Source organism: Pelecanus crispus, chromosome Z (assembly GCF_030463565.1).
Source record: "Pelecanus crispus isolate bPelCri1 chromosome Z, bPelCri1.pri, whole genome shotgun sequence".
In the NCBI taxonomy this organism is placed as follows: Eukaryota; Metazoa; Chordata; class Aves; order Pelecaniformes; family Pelecanidae; genus Pelecanus; species Pelecanus crispus.
In genome coordinates, this window is record NC_134676.1 from 2,661,546 (window position 1) to 2,673,345 (window position 11,800).

The 11,800-nt window shown below is 52.3% G+C and overlaps 1 protein-coding gene across 1 annotated transcript in view; it reads right to left on the minus strand.

Annotated features, from left to right (window-relative positions):
• DCC (DCC netrin 1 receptor) overlaps window positions 1–10,150 on the minus strand; it is a 596,500-nt gene extending 586,350 nt beyond the window's left edge. The window contains exon 1 of the mRNA XM_075726297.1: window positions 10,060–10,150. Coding sequence (XP_075582412.1) covers window positions 10,060–10,150 — 91 coding nt within the window. The remainder of the gene's footprint in view (window positions 1–10,059) is intronic.
• Window positions 10,151–11,800: the final 1,650 nt, after the last annotated feature.

An 11,800-nucleotide genomic window follows, 5' to 3' on the forward strand; every position in this document is an offset into this window, starting at 1 on the left:
TCCCTACACAGATGGGAAAGCTTGACAGAGTTACTGGTAACACAATATCCCCCTCTGGAGAGATGTTAACAGCCCTTTTAATATCAATACACCTGCTATAGCAAAGCTATTTGGTTGCAGAGAATCAGCATCTACGTGAGCACAGAAGGAATGCAAATGATCAACAACAAATTGCGTTAGGAGGGTTTTGTGGACGGGAAGGTGTCTCTGCGGAAGTCAGTGAACATTTATTCAGGTTGAGAATCTGGACTAATGTCCTGAAACAACCTTCCTCTCTCTTTTGATAATTGTTTAAATCATTAAAATTTGATGGATTAAAAAAAAATCTGATTTATTCTCCATTACTCTGGGCTTAGAGAACTGTGTGGGCAGTATGGAAATACAGCTGTTTACCCAGTTTTCTCCTGAATCTTTCATCCAGATGACCTTTATTTCAGACTAATGGAAACAAAGAACGAATAACGTTTGCATGAGAGGCAGATCGCAGCAAACTGCCACGTGTAACAGTCTCCGCCAGAACCGAACATATTTCTTACAACGCACACCTGCTCTTCCAAAGCACACAGTTGTTTTAATTTCCACAAACTGAGCTTCCCCTTACTTTTAATGGCAAAACAATTAGAGTCGGAAATCTAAAACCATAAAACCCCATGATTTTTGAAAAAAAAGCACTGAACGTACAACACCCTCAGTCCTACAGCACTTTAAAATCTTTAATACCTTTTTCTAAGCATCCTTATACTGCTGGTTTGCTAAATGTCCTATCAACGCTTGGACCATGGGAGATAGCAGCCCCTTTTGGCATCTGCCCCAGGCACAGAAAATTTCTACTTTTGTAAATCTCTGTGGACACTGAACAAAGCCATTCAGACACTATCCAGCGGTACAAAACCGTCTCCGTTTTGCATCCTCCTAATCATGAACGGTAAAACAAGAGCTGTCAGATTCAGTTAATTTTTTAACTCGCTTCACGCTGTTTCTCACACAGAAGGACACAGTATTCATTGCATCCACGGAAAATAAAAGGTCCAGAGCCCACGTAAATAAATACATAAAAACCCCAATGTCCTTTTTTAACAGCAAAGTCTAAATCTAAGACCATTAACTACTTTCATATGTATGACAGACTCCTCTTCAATAATTCATCTAAACCTTTTCAATCTTTTGAGCAGAAAACCATGCAGGAAGCTTCCTTCCAAAGCAGAATGGGAGATCATGGGCCTTTTTGCCAAATTTATAAATAACACATAGGATATTAGGATAACCAGTCGTGCCAATAGCACGTTCAGCAGCATCTATAATACGATAAAGGAGGGACGAACTAGGAAAAAGTATTTTCACTTTGGATAAGAGAAACACTGTATGAAAAGCACCACGACATTTGGAAAATGAGTACAAAAGTTACAGAGTTTGACGAATAGGGGGAAAACCCCACACCACTGCAACCGTATTAAATACATATTAAATATATACGAAACGCCATCTACGCCCATCTCCTGAAATACACAGCCCCTTCTGCTAAAGCACCCTTCTTCATAGCCCTTGCTCAGACTGTGCTGCAGGTGGTTTGGCACAGACTCCAGCCAAAACCACGATTACTAATTACAGACCTGCAGAGAAGTTGCGTCGGTCCTTCCCTGGGATCTGACACGAGCACCTGCCACCAAGACAACAATCAAAACCTCAATCCGAGCAAGCAAACGCGCTGCTTCTTCTGTAGTCAATGGGTTGGCGCGTCTGGGTCTCACCACGACCGCAGCCTGTTGCGCGTCTTCAGCGCCAGGGAAAAGCAGAGGGAAAGTTTTAAGGGCTTTTTAACTCTTCTTCTTCTGAGCATCAGAAGTATTGAGAAGAAAAAAAAAGGAAGGGAATATGGATGAAGGCCCCTTTTTAAATGTCTGTCATCTTCTCCTGAGGCTTCTAAGAGGAAAGAACGAACAAATATTGTGGCTAGAAGCTCAAAAGAATGCTTTTAAAATGCTTTTTTGTCTTTGGCTAGTGAGGGGAAGAGTGTCGGAGAGAGGGTCAGAGGGAAGGAGGCCCATGCATGACCTCTGCACTGAACGAGCCCTTTTGGGCAGCTGCGGGCTCAGGATGAAACGCCCAGCTCTGCTCCGTACCTGCTGCCAGTCCCGAGACAGCCCACTCCGTGCTCCTAACTCAACTCCCCTCCTAGGGAAGCAACCTTCAGCTTTTAATTGCAACGCTTTGGGGAGTCCTGCCTTTAGAAAGAAACACTTTACACAATTATATCAATTGACCTTGTCCAGAGCTGTCATGTTTCGTCTAATTACTGCTCTCAGAGCTTGACAGCCAGACAGAAATGCCCACCAGTTTAGCTGCAGGTCACACTGTTAACATAGGCACGAGCCTTCAGATATTTTTTGCACAAAGATTTCTCAGATTCGATGAAGCAGATTTGGCTACCGGGCACTTTCCTGTTCCTCCTCAAAACAGACGCCAAGAAAAAGGCACAAGGAACCTGGACTAAGCCTCTGAAAAGAATATTTATGAGGTCGGTGCTCAGCTATGCCAAGAGCAACCACCTCTGGCTCACCGGGATCGCTCCTGCCGGCAGCACAGCTATCGGCGCGGGATGGGCCAGGGACGGGCTCAGGCTCCGGCTGCGCAGGCAGCGGCACGGGCAGATCAGGCTGCCTGGCCCTTCAGGGCAGCACCGGAGCATCCATCCAGCATCAATCTGTTCAGCTTGTCAGAAGGGATATGGAGATGTGCCTTCACCGTACTTCATGCCTTCTCAGGGAGAATTCACCGTTAATTTACTGGGGAAAGGCACGGCAAGAACGAGTGGCAAGAAACAGAAGCCGAGCAAATTCAAATGAGAAATGGAGGAAAACTAAGCAAGCCAAAAGCAACCCAGTGAATGCAATTAGCTATGCCAAGGGAGAACGTTCTCCAGCCCATCAGAGCACTGCAGCGTAAACAGGTGAAGTTATACGGACTGTCCATACGCAGAACAGACTAAATGAGCAAACGAGCCTTCTTCTAGTGGAAACATTATCCGCTCCCATGTGGCCGCAAGATCTCAAGCACATGCACAAGTGTATCACACACAGGACTCAAGTGAGGACTTCTCCTTAGTCGCGTCGCCTTGGGAGTCACATCTGCGACCAGCCAGGCAGGGGATACAAGCTCTGTGCCGCTGTTTTTTACGACAATCTCTCTCTACTCAGCATACCCAAAAGCAAGCAGGGAACTGCAAAATAATAGTTAGCTCTAGCCCAATTTCTAACGCTATAATCTCTCTGCTTTCTTAATCTTTCGTTGTAGAAACTACCCATACCCAAGTGTAACCTGGCTGCTACTCCTACCAAAACAGCCTGTACTTGCAGTGCGGCACTGATCAAGCACCAGCCAACTGTGGGGACGGCGGAAGGTACGCGGTGGGAGTAAACAAAAACTTGAGAAATAGGAGACAACCGGAGCTATGATATTGAGGAGAAAAAAGGGAAAGCAATAAGCCAAGGCAACTTGGAAGTACAGAAATGTAGCTCCTCACCTGTGCAGGACAAACACAGTCCCTGTCAGCACAACATCTGAAGCCCCCATTGACTGAGAGGGTGTACAGAACGTGGACACCAGGCTGCAAAACTATTATTATATATAAATGACAAAAATACGAACTAGGAGACTGTCATTCATTGCAGAGCTCTTCTAGTGATTGAAGAGCTGACCTTAGCTCAGCTAATCTACCGAGCCTCTCAGGAGAGTCATAACCCTGCAATTTATAAAGCTCTCCATCCACTCCCCAACGAGCAGCCTCACCTCCCACGGTACGTCCTCATCCCACGGTACATCCATGTTGTGCAAGCACCACCCCCGTGATTTGGATAAACTCTGCGTTTTGTAACAGCGTCACATGAAGCGTCCAACTACCCTACCCTCTCCAACTAAAACAAATGTTTTCATAAACACCGGCATTGGTGGTTGGGGATTGTTTCACTGTCCTGGAAGCTACGTGCACAGAGCAGGAGTTATTCTGCGTGATTTCCAGTATCTTTATTTTACACTTTACCTATTTTTGTCAGCCTTTGTTCTTGCTGTAAGTCCCCAGAAGAGAACAACAGCAACTATTTGTTTCAATGAGTCAAACTTCTTGGCTGGTCAGGATGCATTTTCCCGAGACAGATGGAAATTGATATCAAAGCTTTGTTGGTTGATATCAAAGCAAAGTTGGTTGTCATTCGCCTTCTGATTCCAGGCTGGGGGAGGAGGCACCTTGTGAGCCCTCGAGCCTGGGGAACGCGTGACCACGGGCTGGGTGCACGCGATCAAACCACCGAATCTGATTGTTCATAAAGCACCATCAAAGTAAACAAAATCATCAAAATATCAGTAATCTCCCCGTTTTAAACTCTGCTTTGCAAGGCGAGAAGATACCCGGTTTTCAGCCAATAATGCGATTTCCAAGAAGATACTACTCCTTCAGCTTCTCTGTTTGACAACCAATATTTTGCTGAAACTTCGGGTAGCAATTTACAGTAGTTTTCAATGTATTTTGAACACTTCAGAGCATTTATAAAATTACAGCACATATTGGCATTACCATCGACAAATGACTGCCATCAACTGAGACAGAAATTGAGACATTTAACTGTGCGTTTATCGCGCCTCTCCGAGAATTCCGTTTCCTTTATAGCACAGACATCTCCAGACTCTGGAGCGAGATGTTCTGTCATTAGCCCAATTTAGCTGTAGCCCTTCACATCAAAGCTGAAATTGAGAAACACTGTCAGAAAGAAACGATTCTGCTAAGTTTACAATTATCTGATGTGTTATCTTTCAGGAACAATATAGTCTATTTTACCAGTGAATTTACTGTCAGAAATCAGGAGATACACTTCACTTCCAGTCATCGCTTTCTGTAGTTTGATAGTTTTCCTTACAGGAGGCTGTGCAGAAGATCCAAAGCAGCAAATCTCAAATGCACGAGCCTCTCTGCCCATATTAAAGAACGATTCCCAAGCATCAAGCATCCTTTACCTGGCAGACGAGACCATGGTTGAGCTTTTCAACAGCAGAAGCAGTAAAACAGACCGTGAAGTTTATAGAAGGGGATGGGGCGGAGGAGATACGTAACGGACACGTAAAGTAAGATTTATTTCCCAAGGACCAGAACCAGTAACAATTTAAGCCATCCCCACAACAAACATTTGAGAAGAAGTTCTTCAAAGTGGACATCAGAAACATTCACCAGGGAGCCGGATAGAAAACGGCATAAACACCGGCACTGAAACCAGTTCCCTGCAACCCACCCGAGCTCAGCTCTGCCTCCGGCACAACCTCACAGTTCGGATGAGGAACGTTGTGGCACCTGTTTTTTGGCAGGTGAACTTTCAGGCCAGCATGGAGAAAGGAATTCCCTTGGGCAAATTAAGAGCACGGGTGTTCAGAGCCTCCGGGAGCAGCAAACAGCACCTGGTGGCAGATGCCTTCCAGAGGTGCGGGGACCGCTCTGCACCCTGCGGACTTGGGTGCTGCCTCCCGAGCCGATGCCCTCGCCCCCGGGCAGGAGCACCCCCGGCCAGCCTGGGGCACCGTGGCTGCGCTAAGAGGGACGTAAGGGAAACGAGGACAGGGCCAGCGTGTTTACTTTGGATTCCAATGGAAATAAAAAATTTAGGTCACCATTTCACCCAAGGGATAATTTCAACAGAGCAAGTGAATTTTTTTGCCTTTAGTTAATTAATCATGAAAGCCTCAGTGGAATTTGTCAGTATACTTTTTATTCAGGCGAGGCCAACATTTTAAGAAATTCACATCTATTTGTATTACAACAAAGAGACTGGCTGCACTGACTCACGCCGTTAGAGATCTGCATTCCAGCAGAAGGGGGAATCAGGCATGTGAAAACGTGGTCCCCTCTTTGAGCGTCAGCTTCCTTCACGACCGCTCCACTCAGTACACGAGGTGACTAACTTCTGTAAATCGCACCAGTCAAGGGATCTGCAACAGCAAACCTCGGGCGAGAGCCTACCTGTTGGCTCGAGCACAGCCTTCGAGCGAGCGTCCCTACACCCGCACAGCGGCACAGCTAAGCCTCCTCTTGGCTAGCACCGAGGGGAACTGGCGAGCTTCAGTCTGGTAAAGATATTAAAATACCAGGAAAGGGCAAACTTCTTTCACAGCTTACTCGCATCAGCACGTTTGCTGAAGTCTCTGCAACAACCTTTTCCACCAGAACAGGAGGTGCAAACCTATTGCAGAGTTTTAGCCTTGCAGCTGGATACGCCAGGCAAGCAGGCACGCAGGAAACACTCAATTTTGTGGCATTATTTTATCTCATAAAAATAACGTTTAAAAAATCGGTACCAGCCCTCAGAAGGACATCTGGTGGAAAATCCGTGTGCTGAGCATCTGATGAACGACTCTGAAAGAGTTATTTTAGCTGTCATGTCACTGGATTGACAGCAGCCTCCCATTAGAAGAGGCCAACCCAGGCGTCACACGCAACACACGCTCCAGGGACCGAGCTCGGGCAGAACCCGGATTATTGCAGGACGGTGTTAAAAACAGGCTCCTGGGAAACACCAGCCCACCTACAGCACCGTCTTTTGCCAGTCAAAATAGGGGACAGGACGGGGATGTAAAACCAGGCTCTCCACTTCCTTGGCAGTGGAAGCCCGGCTGAGTCGGGAGAAGGTGGCACTTGCTCCTCCATCTCCACCCGGGCTGCTCCAGGGAAACGCGAACAGCAAGGTCAGCGCGCTAGCTCTGAACTTAAGCTCGCTCAGCTGATGTGAAGAACTCGCCTGAATTGCAAGTTGCATCTGGAACGAGCAGTCCCACAGGTTTTCCTCCCTAAGTTTGAGAAGCGCAGATGTGTTTATGAACCATTTTCATCCTGGAAGCCCTCGCTGCGGCCCACGATCCTGCTGTGAATCTGCACAGCAAAGCCCCTACAGTCCTGCCCCGAAGATCTTACCAGCCCAGCGTAAAACAGGCAATGAAAGAAGGGTTCAGACAAACAGAGAAATACAAGGAGAGTATCTTGATGAGACTGCCGTGTCTTGGGCCCTGGAACAGACCTTTCACGCTAAGTTTTGTGTTCGGAAGGACAAGGCAGCAGCAGGCAAGGATAAATGAACTAAGCGTGAAAACTGGACATCATGACACTTGGCATAATCGAAAACAAACATTCCTGACTCTGTATTTGAAGTCAGCATTGGTCCTGTATCCATATGGATGTGGAGAAGGGGGGAGTGAGGACAAAAAGACAGGAAACAAGAAGAGCTGTACACAAAAATACTCAAGAAACTATAGAAAGATGACAACTACTCCAAGGTAAATTGCTCGTCCTCAACTAAGCTCGTTTCCACTTTTAAAAACACTCTCGTGAACGCACGGCGGTTCCCCCGCCCCTGTAATACGTGTGGTGGCTCACACACCTCGTAACACAGAGGGCAACGGCAGCGCATGTGAAATGGATGCTGTGACAGGTCACCGGTGATTTATACTGCACCACTCACAGAAGTGATTGCCAGGGTACCCAGGCATCGCCGGGCTCTGACATGCTGCACGAACACTAAATTTCTCACCCACATCTAGCGGGAGTCAAAGGCACCAAACACGGAAGCCATTCACAAAAAACCTTTGAGATGGAGTTGAATTCCCACCTACAGATTAACAAAGAAAAAAAAAGAGGGAGAAGTGTTTTGTGGTTACTTTAATACCGACACAGAACAAACGATAGAGCAGCATCATGATCAAACGCTACATAACTTATATCTGCCTCTATCAGGAACACGTTTCCCATGGTCTCTTTCCAAAATGGCAAACGCTACCCATCACCTGTTTTTCCGTCCACATATAAATGTTTTTAACCAGGAAAAGTCCCACGTCGTGCTTTACTTTGTGTCTCATCCCCCAAAACATTTTGCCCCTCGCGCGCAACGGCAAACGAGAGGCGCAGGACTCGGCTGCGGCGCAGAAGCAGCGCGTGGACCGTGGGTACCAAAGTTTTGAACGCGCCCCTGCGCGCCCACGGCAGCTCCGGGCTTTGGGCAGGGAGCGAGAGAGGAGCCGGCCTCATTGCACAGCATCTCCGGGAGCCCTTTGTTAGCAGCGCTCGCTGCCTGCCCGTGCCCCGCGCCGGGCACAGCGCGCTGCCCGCACCTCCTGCCTGCGCCTCCTGCCCACGGCGCGGGCAGAGCGGAAACCGTGAGCGAGCAGAGGCCGCAGCCTCGCCCGAGAGGCGCAAGGTGGGCTTTATTGTCGGCTGGCTTGGGATGGCGACAGGGATGCTTGGGAAAGCACAAACTCCCGACGGCCGCCGGGGTCGCGACGCCAGGAAAACTTTGCCCGTTTGCAGCTCGTGAAGCGCAGCGCAAGGCATGGGGTGCACCGCAGAGACGCCACCTTCAAAACCAGCGCAATAAACACCTGCGCATCCCAGAGCGGGCGTGAAAAGCGCAAGCGATACGCGCAGCTGGGAAACAGCCCGCTCCTTCCATGTACCGCAAAACCACACGGACACTGCGGGCGCGACGGGCTTGCGGCACGGCTGGCCCGACACAGCAGACGGCTTCCTTCCCTCCGCCGGCGCTCGCACGCAGCGGCTCTCGCTCCATCCCCTCCTTTGGCAGCCAAAGAGCCTGCAAGTCAATCATCCTCCAGGAAGGAGGATCACTGCCATGTCTCCCATCGCCCAGCCTTTAAGCCGGAAAGGCAAGAGAGGCAGCTATTCGTTACCCTGCTCCCACCGCCCCGGTCCCACCTTCCACGCAAGTAACTGCAGAGGACAATGCTGGGGCCAAGCGCGGGCACGCAAAATAAACCCCCTGCTTTGGCAGAGAAGCGTCTTCCAGTTTACTTGCTAACTCCCCAAAAACAGGACAATCAGAAGCTGCACCCGCTTGTGGAAAGCAAGCCCCAGCTCCGTGGGCGATTGCCATTTGCGTGCAGCCGATAACCCGAGCTTTGCCAGAAGACGGCGAGGATCCTTTCGCAAAACGCTTCGTACGCAGCACTTTCCCCATCACAAAAACCTGCTTTAGTGCTGGTGTGCGTGGCGTGGGGAGTTGGTTCCCATTGTTCCTCTGTCGCGGCTGCGAAAGCAGTGTGCGCAGCCAGAGGCGTGCTCGGATCCTTTTTTTGTATTTTCCAGACTCCCCCTTCCCAAGGTTTCTCCTACTTTCGTGTTCCTCGTTCTCTTTTGGAGAAAATTAAGCGAGCACGGGAGAATAATGTTTCCTTGCACGCATCTCCCTCCACCATGCACTCCACGCCCCGAGCCTCCTGCAAATCAAAGCTGCACTTTCTTAGTTCCTAACACTTCTTGGCTCGCACTCCCATTTCCCTTCTCTTTTCTTTTTGCAGAAGAGATCCGTGCACCGCCGAGCCCTTCTCTCCCTCCCGCCCAAGCAGCCCCAGAGCATCGCTGTGTCAGTGCCCTCCGTTCCTCCCCTACCCCGGTTCCACACACAACCGGCTTTGCCATTTTTAATTAGAAAATGTGCCTGCCGAGCGCGGCGAGAGAGGCGCAGCCCCGCAGAATCGCAGCCTAATAGAGTTGGAAGATGCTTTGCAGATAACTGCGTTTTCTGCCTGGCTAACTCTGCCGCTGCTTTTATTCCTTTAGCTGGTAAAGGCAAACCCCTTCCCTTGCTTTCAGCGCATAGACCCGAAAAGCCACAGGCAAACAGCAAAAGCGGGATCAGGTGCAAAAGAGAATGGGAACTAACCCTGCCACCGCCACCGCACGCACGCTTCCACACCTATTATGCCTCCTCCTGCCACATTTCTCCTTTATTTTCCACAGATTCCCTTCTTTCCAGGGCTGCCCTTTCTCTCCGAGGCTACGCAAAGCGCTTCTAACCCCGCTTCCCCCTTCCCATCCGTGGGAAGTGATGCGAAAGCTCACACCCGGCGAGCAACACCACCGAAACCCCCCGAAAAAGCAAACCGCGCTCGCGGAGGGGGAGAAAAGTCCATCAGCACAAGAGAAAGGGGCACGTTGGTTTGGGGTGCGGAGCAAAAAAAAAAGAAAAAGCCTCCTCACCCCGGAGAGCAAAGGGAAAGAAGGCAGGACCGACTTACCGGAGACTCGAGGATGCAGGCTCGCCAGCGCAAACCCGAGGAGGAGAAAAGGCAGCTTTGGTACCCAAACACATCCAAGACTATTCTCCATATTTCAACACACACCTACAGATTCGGGTCCTGAGCACCAGCAGCAACCACACATGCACGCACAGCCCCTTCTTCTTCTTCTTCCTCCTCCTCCTCCTCGCCGGGGCTTTTTTTTTTTTTTTTTTTTTCGGTCCCTGCTGATAGGGGATCAGCAAAAGGGGAAGGGGTGCGGAGGGAGGAAAAAAAGTTGCCTTCAGTCCAGGAGGCTCCCAGGCTCCCGAGCGTGCGGGGAACTAACTCAAGGAGACGGGGAAGGATGGGGAAGGGTCCTCCCACCGCTGGAAAACCATACAGAGGAAAATCCTGCCCCAAAAAAAAAAAAAAAAAAAAAAAAGCCGTCCGGCGTGTATCAGAAGAGTCGCGGCGGCTCCATATCCAACGCCGTGCAAAGCAGAAGCAAAAAATTTAAAAATATTAAAAATTGTTTGGAGGTGGTGGGGGGGAGCGGTGCGGGGGAAGCCCCGGCACGGGCGGGGAGCGGCGCGCGGCGGGGGGCGCGGCGGGGGGCGCGAGGCGGGGGGCGCGCGGCTCTGCCTGCTCCCGCGGCCGCCGGAGGAACCGGCTGCGGCGCCTCCCTGGGTACGGGCGCTGCCGCCCGCAGCCCTGCCAGCCCGGCCGCGGGGGCGGGGGCCGCGCAGCGCGGGGGGCGGCGGCGGCGGCGGCGGCGGCGGCGGGAGGAGGCCGGGTCGGGCCGGGGCGCGGGCGGCGGGGCCGGGCCAGGGGAGGCCGGGCCGGGCCGGGCCGCGCTCGGCAGCGGGCGCCGGGGGAGCGGGGGCGCCCTCTGGGGGCCGCTCGGGGAAGCGCCGCGCCAGCCCTGCCCGCGGCGCTGCCCCCGGCCCGGCCCGCCCTGCCCTGCCCTGCCCTGCCTGCAGCACTGCCTGCAGCACTGCCCTGCCTGCAGCACTGCCTGCCCTGCCTGCAGCACTGCCTGCCTGCCCTGCCTGCAGCACTGCCCTGCCTGCAGCACTGCCTTCCCTGCCCTGCCTGCAGCCCTGCCCTGCCTGCAGCACTGCCTGCCCTGCCTGCAGCCCTGCCTGCAGCACTGCCCTGCCTGCAGCACTGCCTGCCTGCCCTGCCCTGCCTGCAGCACTGCCTGCCCTGCCTGCAGCCCTGCCTGCAGCACTGCCCTGCCTGCAGCACTGCCCTGCCCTGCCTGCAGCACTGCCTGCCTGCCCTGCCCTGCCTGCAGCACTGCCTGCCCTGCCTGCAGCACTGCCTGCCTGCCCTGCCTGCAGCACTGCCCTGCCTGCAGCACTGCCTTCCCTGCCCTGCCTGCAGCCCTGCCCTGCCTGCAGCACTGCCTGCCCTGCCTGCAGCCCTGCCTGCAGCACTGCCCTGCCTGCAGCACTGCCTGCCTGCCCTGCCCTGCCTGCAGCACTGCCTGCCCGCCCTGCCCTGCCTGCAGCACTGCCTGCCCTGCCTGCAGCCCTGCCTGCAGCACTGCCCTGCCTGCAGCACTGCCCTGCCCTGCCTGCAGCACTGCCTGCCTGCCCTGCCCTGCCTGCAGCACTGCCCTGCCTGCAGCACTGCCTGCCCTGCCTGCAGCACTGCCTGCCTGCCCTGCCTGCAGCACTGCCCTGCCTGCAGCACTGCCCCGCCTGCAGCACTGCCTTCCCTGCCCTGCCCTGCCTGCAGCACTGCCCTGCCTGCA